Source organism: Grus americana, chromosome 2 (genome assembly GCF_028858705.1).
Source record: "Grus americana isolate bGruAme1 chromosome 2, bGruAme1.mat, whole genome shotgun sequence".
NCBI classification, from domain to species: domain Eukaryota; kingdom Metazoa; phylum Chordata; class Aves; order Gruiformes; family Gruidae; genus Grus; species Grus americana.
The window spans coordinates 2,556,299-2,573,710 of NC_072853.1; the positions used below are offsets into that span (position 1 = coordinate 2,556,299).

Genomic DNA, 17,412 nt, shown 5'->3' on the forward strand with positions numbered 1-17,412 from the left:
GTTTTTTTTCTTTCATTTTGTTTAAATCTGCTTTTGCTTTTTGTTTTTATCTCCAGTCTCTCTTTGCATTCCTTGCCTGGTTATTGATCACAACCTCGAGTGGTTAGGTTTTTTTTTTTTTCATTCTTTACTTAGATGTATTGATAAGGCATACCCTGCCCGTTCCTTCAGTTTCTTATCTGTTATTCCATCTTTGGATACAAGTTTGTTAAAAACCAGAATGCCAATAACCATGTTCACCTGTCAAAAGAGAAACAACACACAATTTTGTTCTCAAGTGGGTCAGGTCAAACCTGGTAGCACAGAAGGAAAAAAACCCAACAAGCTAAGTCCTTCCCATTTCTCCTGAAGCTAGGTAGCATAGTCACACTTCTGCAGGCCACCATCCCTTCTGTCGCCTCTCCACCCTGTCCCACCCACCCTGGCCATGCATCCGTGAGTTCAGGAGAGCAGAATGCAGCTGGCAGCAGATCGGAGAGGTCTCCATGAACCAGGACAAGACTGTAAAGTGCTCAGATTGCTGCAAGGCTGTTTGAAGCCCGATGCATGCTTGAGGTCTAGCAAGGCAAACTACAGGTACGAGAACAATTTTCCAGGATAATACAAATAGAAAGTGGCCAATACAGGGGACAGCAGTGGGTTGACACTGGCAAAAGTGCCTTCTGGAGCCTGTGCTACCAAAGCAGCAACATTAAGAGGATGGAGTGGTGCGCTGCAGACAGCTTGTCATAGTTCTTGCTCGGTGAACCAGCGCCACGGCTCTCAAAATGAGAGGTGGAGAGGCACTGGAGCAAGTAGAAACATCAGCCACTCTGGTGGGATGTTTTGAGAGATACTGCAGATGGCATAGCACACAGATTAGCCCTCTAGTCATTTCCAAAAAAAAAATAAATCAGTGGGCAGGTCAACTGCATGCAGTCCTTCAGTCGGCTTTGTTAGTGAGAGCATGCATGTCTGTATCAATTAGGTATAAATATTCACAGTGAAGCACGGACTGTGCAGAGCTGGGGTCTTGCAAAGTGATCCTAAATGCCTCGCTGTGCCTTTCTGACTGCATTCACTGCTGCCAGCTGCATCTGGTTTACAAACCTCATCCAAACCTCAGCAAATTCTGAATGCGATCACATTAGTGAGACACGAGCACCACACTCTTCATGGAGGCACAGCACTGATGGTGGAAAAAAGTGACACTCTCCTGGTTTTGCCGACAGTGAAACATCTGGTATCGGTAGAACGATGTGCTAGATGCTCTTCTGCATGTGGGGCTTGCAAAGAAATTTTAAGGCCAAATTCAGGGATGTGCAACATCTCATGTTAGCTGACAGCATTGGTGAGTTTAATAGATCCTTGAGTGGTGGTCCTAAGAGACACCTGGTACAACACATACCCCAAAGGAAGGGAGTTGTCTGCTCACACCAAGCCTCCATCTAATTACCTAAATCATTCTCAAGAATGAGCAGTCTTCCTGAGTTTGGATTGCTGGTTTCAGCAGGACATGACCCAGCTCACTAATGCAGAATCCACAGCTGGGAATAAATGGAAGATCTCACAAATAGCAGTTATTTTCTTTTGCATCAGCTGCTGGGTCAGTGGACTACTTTCCACAGCTGCGAGTCCATTTCTAGAGCACACCATGGTATTGTTTTAGAGAAACAACACTGGCAAGTCAGACGCAGTAACTCAGCCAAGGATCAGCAGGAAATCAAACCCTAGTTATGTGCTTGTGCTTGGAGGGAGAGCGCACTTTCAGTTCACTGATCCTTCTTCACTGTGCTGGAGGCCGGTGACTGCAAGGGATGCTTTTCTTTAAGATGCAGCAAGGCAGTAGGAAAGATGGGGTTGAGGTGTGCGGATTGGGCACAACACAGTGTGTATCTTCATTCATATCCAGCAGGGGAGATGACAAAGTGCAGCTCTGCAATTGCATCTCTGCAATTGTTTTAATAAATAAAAGCTATTTTATCCAATACTTTGATCATCATGATCAACATCCTCCTCTGATCCTAGCTCTGTTTCTTTACAAAGTCAGGGGTACCATGTGGACATGCTTCTAAACGCAGCCACTCTTAATAACATGCAGTGTAGCTTTACCTCCTTATCTCTGGGATGCTATCCAGAAGCAAAGACACAAGTCTGAGATTCAGCCCTTGAGATAACCAGTGCCCGATGACTGATGACTCTCTGTCCTGACTTCACCGTACCACGAGCCTCTCCCTGCTGAAACCCCTTGCCTTCAACCTGCGCACAATTATCACCAGGCTGCTTCACTGGAGTTAGGTGAGTAAAACTGCTTGCAACAGGTCTGCATTTCAGGTTGCCAGGATTTTTAAGTCTAAAGGTCAAATCTTTGCAATCATTCAGTGTTAGTGGACTCACTGCAAGTTGCAGATATTGCTGAAGCTGCAGGCCCAACATCTTAAGAATATTATTTTGAGTAAAGATATTCTCCAAGCCAAAGGCCTTTTTCCAATGTGGAGAATAGTAAGAGAGGGTGTGGCGGAAGAAGGTTACTACAGGTAATAGAAAAATCATGTCAGTAGGAGAACTGCAGTACGGAGATGCTTGAATGCCTTGGGAGCAGTGAGCACAAGTCCAGCCTGGCAGGGCTAAGGCAGAGGTAACAAGCCCAGCTGGAGCCAAGTCAGCTGTGTGCAAAGTTACTTGGATGTCTATATATCACACTCGTCAGAGTTTCAGATAAGAAAAAGCTTCTTAGCTCTGTCATAGAGCCCAGTCCTGCCCTGATCTGCTCACCCCTGCACAACAGCTGTATTGTCTCTGGAGCAAACCTGTCCTGAGAGCAGCACGGCTGCATATCCCCCTGCGCAGCCCTGCAAGAGCCAGGTGGACTGTCCCTCCATCGCTGGCATAGTCAACCTGAAATCAGGACAAAGCATGCAGAGAACAGACAGCTGTTCAGTCCTGTGGACAGTCCACACTTGAGAAATGTGTGTTCACCTTCTTGCTCTGCTGCAAAGTCACAGTGTGAATTTGGGCAACTTATTGAGATTATCTGTTTCCCAGGTTTCCATTTACAAAAAGGCTTTCAATGCTGCTGTTTCTCCTTCCCCAAGCTCCTCAGTATATATACCAACTCGGGCAGCATTCACTTCTCATTTTAGCCAGCAATGAGTCAGGTAGTCTAAACGAGGTGTGGAGGCTCTGTCTCTAGGTACTGAACAGAGACAGTCACCCCCGGAGATGATTCACCACTTCCTGAGATCAGCTGTATGAACCACCATTTGCAGCTGTTGACCTCTCTGTAAGGACATCTCCATTTCCAGCTTCGATGATGAGTGAAAACTGAGGTGCCAAATGGAAGCAGGCTCATGTGTTTTTCTCACACTTTAAACATGCTACGGAAAGAGGAAGGATTACTTCCCTTGTTGTTGGCACAACAAAAGCAAGATGGCTTGAGGCAGCAGATTGACTCCCCCTTCTCTGGACACTACCAAAGCTCCCTCCCTCCTAATCACTGCTGTCTGTTGAGCATTCAAGCCACTGAGCCAGAGCTATCATCTGTCATGTTGTTGGGGCAAAGAGATAGTTCATCTGAAAGCACTAAGCCACTTAATGCTCCTGTCAGTTATCCTGGCTATAAAGAAGACCCTGACCCCCGATCAGCTTTACATTACTGAGGGAAATCCAACTATCACATGCCTACAGAGATCTAATGACTGGCTGGCATGAGCATCTGCTTATCCTCACTTTTTGCTGGCTGCTATCTGAATGTTCAACTATGTCACAGCCCTACGCTAAAGAAAGACCCTAACTGATACAAGCTTGGCTTTACTATAGAGGAGGGGCAACTGCTGGCTTGTCTTTTTGTCATCGTGATGAAACGATGGCACCAAGGTGGTTTGATGTGCAATGACAGCAGTGAGAATAGAGGCAGCAAGAGCTTTTGTGTAGTTATTCTCCTGTAAGCCTGCTCCTGCTGGGGGGCAGTTAACCCCCCAGGCACTGCATGAAGCAAAAGCCTGATCCGGAAAAAGAAATTGCGAGCATCAACAACTCCATTCCTGTGGGACCCTCCAGGGCACTTGAGCTTTAGAGGACACACAGCTCCTCCACCAGATAAAACAATGGGCTGGAGAGAAACTGTAGACTGTCACTTACAGGTGAGGGCTCAAATGTGGCATTAAACCCCTCTGAAATTGCAGCAGGAGGGATTTCCTAGAAGACCAGCAGTTCTCAAATTTTTTGAACTCTGACAGTCAAGATTTCTCATGGCTGATGAGGCTTCAACAGCAGGGAAGCTTGATGAAAGGTATGTCATCTCTTGAGTGACACCTTCAACTGAAGTAATAGCTGGCCAAGACTGGCTTTGGTGCTGTGTTGGAGCCAAGGGCGAGGGAACAGTAGAACAGACTCCCACCATGCATGAGCTGGTGGGACAGAGTTTAGGAATGTTCACTTTAACCATGCCATCTCTTTGAACTAGAAGCAAACATGACATTTTTAGGGTCACAAAGGACGCCCTCAGCAGTGATTTGAAGACCTCTATTTCACCTGCAAACAAGAAAGCTGCTTACATGCACTGGCCATCTAGGACAGACCAGGAATAAATGCTGGTTGTGGAGGCACAGCCTGGTGTGAAAGCAACCAGTAACAGCAGTTTCTGAAGGAGTTAATGTCAGAGTTTTCCACCATCATCCTGCTCTTCCATCCAGATAGGGCAAAACCAAGGTAAAACATTAATCGGATGTCTAGGGGAATACAGAGAGGACAGAGGTGGAAGGCTAAGAGCTGAGGCATATTATATTTCAGAATCAAACCCATCCCAGATTGCTGGCTTCTAACACTTTTCTCTTTATTCCTGAAGGAGAAAGTTATTCAAAACACAAGTGGAAATAAAGAGGGGCATTCTTGGGTTGAAAGAACAAGGAAAGTGCTATAAGATAAAGAAAAAAAAAAAAAAAGCTTCCAGCCAAACTTAAATACCAAAACGACAGCAGCTGCCGGTCCCACGAAGGCATAGAGAAGACCTCCCTCTAACGACAGCCAGCAGCTGGAAAATGAAGAGAGAAAAGAACATTACCCAGTGGCTAGCATCACTGACAGGAGCATGTTTGCGTCGTCTCTTTGCCTGCAGAGCTCCATTTGGGAAGTGATACCCCATGGAAAAAAAATCTTAGACTTTACACCAAGCAAGTTTTGTTTCCTGTTTCTCCTGAACTTGCACAGAGGCTCATTTGCCTGGGGGTGTGCCTTCGGAATGGCATTGATTGTCGACAGAGGAATGCATGCAAAATTCATGATAGCGCTCTGTTTCAGACCAGGTCCTGGAAGCAGGTACATCAGTTTGCTGGCAAGATGATGCTCTTGTCCTACTCACTCAGGCAAAAGAACAGAAACAGTGGAAATTGTCCCTCGTTCATTTGCTAAGTGCTGTGCCTGCCGGGGGCTCAGGTCCAGGAGTGCAGTACATTTCTTCTCCTGGATCCTCCCTTTGAGCCTGCTGCCATGGGGAAATTTTACAACACAGCAGTGAGGTGGGAATTCACAGCGCTCCTTAAGCGGACGCTCCTACGGAAAGAGCTGAACACGAGGTGTGTGGTGCCGCTTCTGGAATCCAACTTGTTCCTCCTCCCTCACACCACCTGAGAAGGACTCCTCCTTTCTCCACTGACCACATGTGGAATGTAGGCTCCTAAACTGCCTGGTACCTACACAAACTGAGGGGTTTCTTCTGACCAAGTGCTGATGTCTGCCCTATTGGTGCCTGCCACAGAGCCAGTCATTCTTGATGACATTTCCAGAGATCCAACCAAAAGAGCACAGCAGTGGGGCTGTGGAGTCTCCAGCCCTGGAGACATTCAAAAGCAATTTAGACATGGTCCTGGGCAGCCAACTCTAGGTGATCCTGCTTGAGCGGGGTGGTTGGACCAGATGGCCTTCAGAGGTCCCTTCCCATCTTAATCAGTCTGTGACTCTGCGACAGTCATGAACAGCAGCACAGAGGCTGAAATCTCCATTTTGTGGGGAATCCAGCAATTCAGAGCATGGACACATAAACTAGGTACTTCAGGGCAAGAGAGGATGCAAATTTACAGTGTCAGCAACCCCATGGAAAGTTTGCATGCTTTGACATCACGTTACCCTGGAGAAAATGTGCGATGAAGTAATCCTGTTTCAGCAGTAAACTACCGTGCATTTACCACAGGAGAAGAGCAGGCAACCACAATGGAGCGAGGACTTTCTCAAAGCTCTTAACCCAGCTAACCCCGCAGTAATTCAGTTACGTGCCTGTACTCTCAGCAATATGGTTTCATTCTGCAGCAGAAGCAAACCGATGCTGCCTTTCAGAATCTCCCGGGAAACAAAGCCTTCCTGGAAACATTTCAATTTTGTTGATCAGCCTCATATGTTTTTGTATCAATTCTGACTTAGAAAAAATGTGTTTGTTTTTTTTTTTTTTGCCCCAAAACACAGAACATTTGGGAAAAGAAAAAAAAAAACAATTCAAATTGAAAATTGAAAGCAGGACATTCTGTTTTTCTCTGAGGCCTGCATCTTGTTTATTTCTAAATTAAACCTGTAATGTGTTAATTTAATCATTTCTGATTTCTTCCTGATAGCAAGTTGCTCTGTCACAAACTGTCTGAGCAGCTGTAATAATAAAGCAAATAATTAGCTAGGGAGGGAGGGAGTAAGAATGAAACTTTGTAGGGCTGCAATAAATGGAGGTCTCCCTAAATTCCTAATTTCAAAACCATTTTTCCCAGGGTCTCTTCCAACCGACAGCTCAGCTGAAGAAAGAAGCTGACAGTCCTGCACTCCAATTAGTGATGAGGACTTGGTGCAACGAGGGCTCTCGTTCATGTCAGGTCCCTGGCAGCCCCTCTTCCCCTCTGAGCATCGGGCTTTCTGAAGGCGAATTCACACATCACCAAGCACTGGTCCTTATCCCTTCTGACTGCCTGACCTCCCTGCCACAGCCTTTAATCGAAGCATTTCCAAGGCTGTCAAGAGGTGGTGGCTGACAGCAAGGGAAGGGAAAGGGTGAAGTGATATCCGAGAAGGGAAACCGACAGCAAACTCCAGCAATATATTAGTCTAGTGGAGATGCTTTCAGCCTTGTGCCTACGAGGCACAGAAATATTTGCATTTCACAAAGAAGTTCCCCGGTACTTGCCAAGGGATCTCTTCACAGATCTCTTAAACAATATTACCACTGGAAGGGAGTAAGTGAATGCTTTAACAATGCTCGGCAGCTCCAGACTACTATTTCTAAGTGGTGCTTCCCTGATTGACAGCAGCTCTTGTGTTCAACGCCAAAGACCTCTTTGCAAAACATCTGAACCTTTTGTGAATCTGCCACAGCAAAGATATGAGATAGATGGCTTTTGTCTTGGTCCTGCGAGGAGCTGACTTCCACCGAGACCTCCTTGACTACATCATACTGCTCTGTTGGCAACAGGTCTCACCTTGATGGTGTGCAAAATTAAGCAGCCCCAATGCAACAGCCAGCATATTTGTATAACTAAGACTACGGCTTGGAATCAGGGCTGTCCCACCAGTGTTAGTTTAGAGATTAATATAGAAGCTGCTGAGATACCCGTGGGTGACAGGAGCCCTGATGCAATGACACAGAAGGACCCCTGGAAATTTGCTGTGTCCTAGCACTGTTCTCAGAAAACTTTTTGTGGGCTCTCTTGTGGGGAAGGACATAAGTTCCCAGCTACCAGCAGCACAACCTCAATTACTCAGTTCAAGCTTTAGGAGGCAGTTTGTCAAGCTTTAGAGGTCCAGAGTCAGTCCCTGGAGTGCTGGCTAAAAGGAGGGTTATTATTCAAGCATTCAGCCTAATACAAGGAGGTGAGCAGTGGCGGGTCCTCTAGACCTCCATTATCTCTAAGACTTTCTTTGAGACTGGAAGTGTAGCCTGTACCCTACCCTAGCAGCTCTCCAAACAACTGCAAAATCTCCTTTCAAATGCTGTTCAGATAAGAAAAAGGAAAAATCCCCTTGTGTTCTCCTCCCTGCGTTGTAGACGGTGAGTTCATAGCACTCCAGAAGAAGTGTCCTGAGCAATAAAGGCCTCTGAGTGAATGGCTGCTGGGAAATTACCACTCAGAAAACAATGGAGACACTCCAAACACTGCAGTACATATTCAATTTCTAATTTTAATATCTACATCTCTTCTCATCTTACCACTCAATGGCCCAGTCTGGTTGACTAAAGGGTAAATACTAAATACTATTTCCAGCACTGTCTATGATCTCTCTCCATTACAACTTGAAGACATGGCCACCTTTCAACTGTTACCACTTTTTGTTGGGACAGGCCTCCATACTGCTTCTCAGTTGTGTTTTTCATCATTACAGAATAGCTTCGTCCCATGTACAAACAAAAGTTAGGACAAAGCTGGGCAAAATCTTGCTTAGGGCCCAGGCAGACCACCCCTGTTGGAGGTCCTTCCCTTAACGTCCTCTACTAGAGTTGGCCACCTTGTCTTTCCCTGTAGATGAACATTTTCAGTCAACATGACACAGAGACACACACTGTCCCTTCCACCAGTCTTGTTCTGGGAGTCTGTACCACCAAGATTAGTGCTGCAATGCCTTCAACACGTTGCAGCTGTCCCCAGAATGCTCTCATGACCATGTCCTGTTGATGGATGTCAGGGTTTCTCATCCACTGTGAGTGGGATAAGAAAAAAGCCTGATGTTGAGTGTCAAATCCGGTGCTCAGCTAAACATCAGAGCCCTGCTTTGTCTTAATGCCCATCTCCACAAGAAAACCAACGGCTGTTAATGCACGGACTCTAAGGATCCAGAAGTTGCGGGGTTGGAAGAAGCTTTGAAAGACACTGTGAAGTCCCTTGTGGTTTATCACGTCAGCTCTTGTCCCCTGCTTCACAGGGAGGGATGTGTTGTGGCTAATATCTCTCCTTACTTCTGCAGGATGGAAACTTCATGCCTTGAAAGTCTGCCACTGCCCATTTGAAATGCCCTGTGCATGCCCTATACTCACTCCAGCTAAACCTAAAATAGCCACTGAGCTCTAGCTCCAAGCTTTGCAACTACCTCACATTTCTGAAATGGCCAGAAACCAACAAACACCCTGGGACAAGCTTCGATCTAAGTCTGTATTCTGTTTATATGCCTTTAGCGTTAGACACTGTTAAATCTAGCTCTGAACAACCTCAAGTTTTGGAGTTCAGCTCTGAAATTACTGCTATGTAATACTGACTTTGCTCTAGAGGAGAGGTAAAACCAAGGGTCTCCCCACACATAAATGTAAGAAAGCTTTTATGCTTTTTGAGCAGGAAAACAGGGATACGTGTGAATGCACTGCAGTCTGTTGGGGCACCCTGCCTAGCTTGGTCCACACGAATATTTGCTTCACATTTTAAAATGCACCAATGTGCAAATGTAACTCCCTTTACAGTGATGCTCAGCACCATTTTACGCTCAGCATCACGGCTCCTGAACCCACCACACCATCCGCCTGGTGCAGCAGCGTGCACCCACTTGCCCCTCGCAGGACGGGGACTGCTTAACCAGCACTCAAAAGGACATCCACGCTGCGTGGGGCAGAGCTGGGCAGACACGCTGGCTTGAGTGTGTGACTGCAAATTAGCTCTGTTTAGTTCTGTCTCTCAGTAAAACCAACAGCAGGAATTGCAAGAAGATGGCAGGATTCTCTTTTGAATGGTGCCCAGTGACAGGACAAGGGACCATGGGCACAAATTGGAACACAGGAAGTTCCAACTCAATATGAGGAAAAACTTCTTCACTCTGAGGGTGACCGAGCACTGGAACAGGCTGCCCAGAGTGGTTGCGGAGTCTCCTTCTCTGGAGATATTCAAAACCCACCTGAACACAATCCTGCGCAACCTGCTCTAGGTGATCCTGCTCTAGCAGGGGGGTTGGACTAGGTGATCTCTAGAGATCCCTTCCAACCCCTACCATTCCATGATTCTGTGATTCTGTGATGTCTGATGGGTTCTCTATGCTTGAGGGGAACTGTTTCTCCTCTCACAACTTTGCTGGGACTCACCAGCTTTACCACGTATTAGGCTGTAGCATGGAAGAGGACAAAAGGAAGACTGAAGTGGACTTGCTGGAGTGTGAAGGTCCCCTGCTATTTCAGTGACAGGAACCCTGACAGGAGAGCTAGGAAACAGTGTTACTTGGAGTGCAGGTCCTCCTAGGAGCACAGGATCCCCTGCCATCCCCCAGGCAGCCAGCCAGCTCGCCGGGCTGCGAGGCAGGCAGCATCCAGCCCTTGGATGCAGGAAGCGACAGAGTCTTTAGGGCTGAAAGGAGTCAGAGGATTAGCAGCAAAAGGAGGAGAGGTGGTGTGGTTAAGGATCTCCTGGGTACGATGGAAAGTCAACACAGCCTGTTGGCCACCTTGACAGCGTGCCAATATGAGAGCAAAGCAGGAGTTCAGCAGGTTTTGTCACACGTTGACACCCTTTTCGCTGCAGTCTGGGAGGGTTTTGCTCTGGGGTGGGAAGATGTTGGCATGCAGTGGTCCAGAGCAGTGAAATAGGGTGTGCTGTCCTGCACGTTCCTCCCTTCCCCACCCAGGCTCTTTTGTGTGATCAACCTTGACCACAAAACTCTGTGGTAGCCCTTAAGCATTAATGGGAAAGGAGCTACCAAGCTTTTTGCACCAATTCCCACCAGTCTATAAACAGGAAAGGAAGCAGAAATATTTAGGACCTCCCTTGCATTCCCCCGATGCTTGTTTATTATGAATTGTTCTCATGGACTTGCATGGATTAAAGCACCAGAAACAGCAGACCCACAGATGAGCTAAAGGGCATTTGCAAATGGAGAATGCTGCTGTGCTGTTTTAATACTCCCCTGCAATCAAAATGCAAACCCTGGACCATTCGGTCGTGGGTGTGCAGAATATGGCGGGAACTGAAAAAGAGCAGGGATTCCACATGACATTTTCTCAGTGGACCTATCGAACCCTCACCTGTAGCTGGCCACATCTCCAGCTTTTGTCTTAAACATCGTTCACGTGGGATGCAAACCACTGGCCAGGATGGCTCTGGATAATGATGGGTTGCAGTAGAGAAGGGCCTGATTTATTGCTACATAAAATATTATCCTTTGGCTGCCACTATGCATAAAAATTCTAAGCTATCTTTTTCACAACACAGTGAAAAAAATAGCACTTCGTTTTTCTTTTTTTTTTTTTTTAAGTTGTACTAATGCTCAGCTCTGAGTGATTCCAGCCTTTCCTTAATGTATTTTTCACCTCTGCACTGTCTTATTCCATTTTTTCTACCCTGCCTTCCTTCCCCCATTACATGCAAATAAAAGTTTCCTAAAGGAAAATCCTATGGAATTAGAAAACAGGCAAATTCAGATTGCTTTCAAAACTTTTGTTTGAAAAACTCATGCTCATTCTGGTGCCTAAAACTGAGCCGAGCTATTTTGAAAACCTGGGACCAATCAAGCAAATGATTAAATAGATAAACTCAAAAGTTATTTTTCAATTTTTAAACATCCTAAACTTTAAATATTCCACATTTCTGCCTAAAAAAAATAAATTTAAAAAATCGCTAAGTAGGAGGTACTTAGATCAAAGTGATGTCATATATGCAATTAGTCCCTCTGAACTTGTTTTTAAAGGAATACACAATGCACCTCAGCCAGCTGATGGCTTGAGGACGTGCGGAGGTAGGATGGCTCCTTCCCCTCCCATCATCCCTGTTTACCTCTGCCATGGGCAGCACACCAGAATTTAGCTCCTACCCTGGCTCCTGCGGGCCAGTGACTGGATTTTGACAAAAAGGATAAGAGGGTGAGACAGGAAGGAGAAAGGAAAAAGAGCTCTTTTACTCACTAGTTCACGGTGCCGTACCCCTTGGCTTTAGTGAATCCCACAGAAATGGCAACCACCAAGGCAGGGAGCCCTACGGAAATGAAACAAGAGAAAATTGGTCATTTAAGCATATGTGCAGCTCTTCTCCCACTCAACCACGTAACATACCCCGTTCTTCCCAGTGTTATTCTAGCACCATCTCTCCCAGCCTGGGTCTTTGGCAGACAATTCAAGACCTTCAAAGCCAAAAGCACGAACCCTTGTTACCTCTGCTAATGAAGTAAATGCCATCAGCTGTAATCAGCTCATATCCTGCTGTGGTCTCAGCAGTTGTGTGCGGACTGACAGTACATGCAGCTGCATAAAATGTATTTATTTTATTCTTAGGTACACAGGCTGGCCAGGAATATATAAGGGTGTCTCCCAAAGATGGAATATTCAGCCACAACCCAACCAAAGAAGCTAGCAAGGAGGAGATTAAGGGCTATATTTGCTCTTAACTTAATGTATGATGAACAACCCAGGTTCAAATCTTGCCCCAAATCAGACAGAAAAGGAAATGGAAACTGAGTTCCCCCTATCCCAAGCAGGTCCCCTAAGTGCTGGGCCATGATCCATAATAGGGCACGTCCCTCTGAACAGCAATGGAGAAGAGCATCAGAACATCAGGTCTTTCTCCAAGCCAGGATACTTCTCTTGCCAGAGACTTGCTCCCTTTTTGTGTCCAAAAAGGGAATAAACTAAGAGAAACCAGCTGCCCTTGAGAAGACACACTTCATTACGAGTGTTGCAAAGGATGAGCGAGTTTTAGTCTGCAGCTGGGACGCCACAATGTACAAAGTACAATTTATCTTTAGAGTGTCATGAGCTAACAGTGCCAGCATGGGATGTCATTTCAGGTGTGTAAGGAGGTGAAGCTATGGCCTTGACCTTACTGCTAGAAGCTCCTATAAAATTAGAGTGAGAAGTATAAATAAAACCTGCTGGTTATTGTTCAACTTGCTGGTTATTGGCCTAAAACTCATAAAAAGTACTGAATTCGTTGTGTCCTTGAATGCCTAGGCACAATCAGAAGCAGCATAAGACACTACATCTTGCTAATAGTCTTCTGATCCTTCTTATGCCTGCTCAAGGATAAACTGCTGAAGGATCTAGGGAGGAGATTGGGTACCTTTCTGGTTCAGTAGCCCCAGCACAGCTCTCCCCTTTCCATAAAGAAATGCCTGGATATTGGCTAGTAGTATTCTGGTTCTTCAGCTACGGAGGTCTCCATGTGGCTTTTTATAGCCCTCCTGCTTCTGACATGATGAATTAAGCTGTCTCAATGCTAAAGATGGGCAAATCCCATTAAGAATTAGCAGGATCAGTAGCCATCTAGGATTAGTGCTTCTTGACAAGACCTTAATTCATGTGCTGTAGAGGTCACGGCAGGTGGCTCTGCAGAAGATGCTGTAGATCGAAAGGATGTGCAGACACAGCATCCAAACAATAACCCTGCTGGCAATGTGGTCACTCAGCAATACAAATCATTGCAAGATTGATTAATAGTGAGGGTCTGCAGCCAGCTGGGAGGTATAAGGCCAAGTTGGCTGGAATATATAGCATTTGAGAATTATCATAAAGGGAAGTGTTTCTCTTCCCATATGAGATTTCCAAGCACAGCTCACGTTTGATCAGTCCAAAGCCAACAGGCAGTGGGTTTAAAAGCTGTCTCTTTTTTTTTTTTTTTTTTTTTTTCCTTAACTGACTATTGCTCCTCTTGCTGATCCTCCTTCACACCTCATCTGGATATATCCTGGGTGCTGTATTCACTACGATGCCATCAATATGGCATCCCATGGCAAGCACACCAAGAAACCACATGTGAAAGGACTTTTTCAGGAGTAGAGCTTGATGCAAGAGGCACTGTGAAAGAGGAAAGTTGGCTAAGACTCCGCCAAAAATAGCAACTTGTTCTTCTCAAAGTGCTTCTCTTAGACGTGATAATTATGCAGAAATACAAACTCAGGCTGTGAAGTCATCAGATTACAGGGACTGTCTCGTACCGAGCCTGGGTAGGAGCCCCAGCTTGTGCTGAAAATGGATCTGTACGAGCAGCATTTACTGAAGGTGATAGCTATGCCATGGTAGCTAAGCCAAAGAGCATCACAATGAGGGGTGCTGTACTTCTCTGCCTTGGGACAGTTGGATATGATTAGATTAAAAAAAAAAAAAATCAAAACTTTTAATCTATCTTTTTATTACTTGAAAGAAAGTTATTCCTAACTGGTCTGTTCCATACACTGTGTGTGGTTTGTATCATCGGCCTTCTGGGCAGTCACTCATGCTACATAGTCGCTGCAAGGTTTTGGGGGCTTTCTGCTGAAAGAGAATTTTACATTCACAATTCAAAGTAAGTGTGTTAGAAACCTGTTTCAAAGAGTTTTGTATTGCCAGGTCAGAGGAGAATCAGGTCATGTGTTCATCATGTCCCACTAGAAAAGGTTGTCTGCTAATAACTAATAACTGTCATGAGCATCTGAAGACCCACTCAGAACCTGAGCTATGGCAGCATGAAAAATCTAGTCGTGAAAACTATGACACGGTCTGACAAAATTATTTCTTCTTTACTTGGGCTAAATATGAGACTGAATTGTTTCTAGGGAACAGTTTGTGTGTCTGTTCTAAATAATAATTAAAAAAGAATAATAGTAAAAAAAATTGTAATTGCTAAAACTTCTTTTTTTGGAAAGGCAAAGTTGCATACCCAAGTGGAGAACAGAAAAACAGGGAATAAACCTCACTGCTGATGAAAACCACCGTAGCTTCAATGAGCTACAGCTGACAGCAGCTGAGAACTTGGCAAAGACGTCTAGAACAAGGGCTTAGAGAAAAGCTAATACACAAAGGGGGAAAACGGGGAGAATTAGCCCATGACAAAGTGAATTGTGCTAATTATTTCAGATTATGCTCTTTAAAACATATTTTCAGCCTCTTTCCTCTTACAAGTGCCATTAATCCCAGCTCTACAGCTGAAGTCTAGCAGGATGCTAAATATCGGAGATTCCCTTGCTGTCTTAATAGGTGAGTGTTCTTCATTTCTTGTCCTAACCTATTCCAAATGGTTATCATGCATCATTTATCAGACAGTGCATCCTAGCTCAGAGATGACTACATTTTACTAGCAGTGCAAATTATGCTTCTACACATGTAGGGTGGTTGTTTTTTTTAATCTGTACAGACTACAAATGTGAATGTCGCTCAACCAAAATTCCCTTGGCTAACACACCCATCTGTCCCAGCTTTTACAAATCAGAAAAATCCCTTTTTATTACCTAGAAAAGCTATTAGGCTGTTGCATTTGATATCCCTGATGTTCCTTGAGTCACAGAGTATTTGTGTATAAACATATGCATGAACACACAGAGGCGCATGCAGCCTGTGCTTTGCACGTGTGTGGCTGTGCTCCTGCTACACACAAACACTATATTTCAATAACACAATTTATTTTCTGTTGTAAGCAAAAGCTAGGAGTGAAAACTTAAAGGGATGCAGGTGGTGGAACGAGGACGGCTCTTGATGTGCCAGAATAAATCACATCAGGGCGCTTCATAAGCATCAGAAATATCTTGCCTGGGGTGAAATGCTAGACTTCAGTAGTAAAACGAGACACTAATACAGCTCAGGCGCGGAACGCTTTCTCTCTCCCTTTCTCTTTTTTGCCAACTCGCTTTCGAGCAACTTTTTTGTTCAGTTGCTCCTTTCAAACGCACGCTTGTTATTGCTTTGAAAGCCCAGGTTATGGGTTTGCGTTTGTTTTCTACTACAGAATGCATCATTTAAGGCTAATAAATTAAACATACGGAAGAGGCAGGGGGAGAAAAATTAGTTACAAGCGTCTGCACCAATCTCATAGTTTATTTGTCTACAAAAGGCCCTGCTGCCATGGAGACGGGATTTCAGAGCTTGCTTCACTCTGGGTTGCACATAGAAGGAAATAGCAAAAGAGAGAAACGGAGAAAGCAAGAAAGAGACCAAAACCCAAGAGAGAGACCCAAACCCAGGAGAAACCACCCCCAGCATGCCCTTTGAAAACTCAACCCCTCTCGATTCATCAATTTTGTGTGACCCTCAGGTACACTGGGCAGCAGGCAGAACTTATGGCTCTTGCTCATGCTATTTTTAACAATCTCAGTCCTTCCTGACACCCCCGAAAGGGTTGCAAGCATCCTCTGCCAAGTCTTCTGCAGAGCATCAGTCCCTCTTATAGCCCGGACCCTCTCTGCTCCGCATACCGGGGTGGGCACAGTGCTTCCCCCCCTGCCCCAGGGCAGCTGCTCCAGAGACCCAGGATCCTCACCCCATCCGAGACACAAGAAGCGCTTGCGGATGATGCGGTTCCGTAATCGGCCCGTCACGGCCATGTAGGATTGCCAAGCCTCGGTCAGCACCCAGCAGAAAGAGGAGAGGAAGAAGAAGTGCAAGAAAGCCGCCACCAGCGTGCATATCACCTAGAGAGAGGAGGAAAGGAGGACACGTGAGAGGAGCAGCAGGCGGAGAGAGCAGAAGGCACAGAGAGATGCTTCCAAACCAGGCTCTGCAAGGCAAAGTCATGGAGATCAGGACACGAAAAGACAGTCTCACCCACAAGCTTTGACCTAGCGGAGGACCCATACTTAGGTACTGCATGGAAATCGGCTGCTCTTAAACATGAACTCTAAGATAAACCCAGGGTTCAGACTTTTGCTAAAGTCCGAGCCCGCATCCCATCCTGGTGCTTTCTTGGCTTCAGCAAGATATATTTATTCTCCAAATGATCAAAACCATTGCCATGGTCCTTTTGGGGAGGACAGAGCAGTTAGTAAGCCGTGCACTAATCTCAGCTCAAAAGGTTTGCAAAGCCCCATGTCGTTGGCAGCCGAGCCATAGAAATGAAATCGGAGGAAGGCAATTTAGACGGCGTCCCTGCCAGGGAAGAATCGTTGAGTGAAGGAGTTAAGCCGTGAGAGCCGGGTGAAACCATGGCTGCCAAGGGCTGGTAAGGACTGCAAACATGAGTGGGGCATAGTTGTCCAAGAGCATATAACTACTAGCAGACAGGGAAAAAAAAAGAAAGGAAAAAAGTCAACTACATTGGGAGGAATTTCATAATGGTGAGCTCTGCTACTTGGTGGGGAAATCTCTCAAGGGAAATGCAGGGAGCTTAAGCCATTTAAAATTAAACTGGGGAAAGTACTAGCAAATGCATTATGAAGAACAATCCTGTAAGTGCCAGGGAGATGGACTGGAAAGCTGACAAGCTCGTCTTTGTTTTTAACTCAGCAAGGCCAAATCTTTCACCGGTGCAAATTGGTGCCGCTCTGTTTAACTCTGCCAGAGCTGTGCTTAATTTCCACCATCTGCGAGCTGGAAACTGTGAATCAATGTACTCAAGAAGAAAATGATGGAAAGAAACTCCAGTGGCTCCTAAAGAGAAGGGAGAGCAAATAGACTTTAAAAATTACTCTGGATTTAAAAAAAAAAAAAAAGGCTTAAGGCATTCAGGGCAGGGGGAGGGGGAGGTTTATAATGAAGAATTTCTCTGCTTTGAGTTATATCAGGAAACATGGACTTTGGGTTTACGGTCAATGAACCTT

General features: G+C 45.5%; 1 protein-coding gene across 2 annotated transcripts in view; it reads right to left on the reverse strand.

Moving 5' to 3' along the window:
* ADGRB1 (adhesion G protein-coupled receptor B1) overlaps nt 1-17,412 on the reverse strand; it is a 283,833-nt gene that overhangs the window by 39,830 nt on the left and 226,591 nt on the right. For both annotated transcript variants that reach the window (XM_054816238.1, XM_054816237.1), the window contains exons 21-24: nt 16,137-16,287; nt 11,819-11,888; nt 4,945-5,011; nt 155-240 (exon numbers count right to left, since the gene is read on the reverse strand). In XM_054816238.1, the coding sequence (XP_054672213.1) occupies nt 155-240; nt 4,945-5,011; nt 11,819-11,888; nt 16,137-16,287 (374 nt within the window). The remainder of the gene's footprint in view (nt 1-154; nt 241-4,944; nt 5,012-11,818; nt 11,889-16,136; nt 16,288-17,412) is intronic.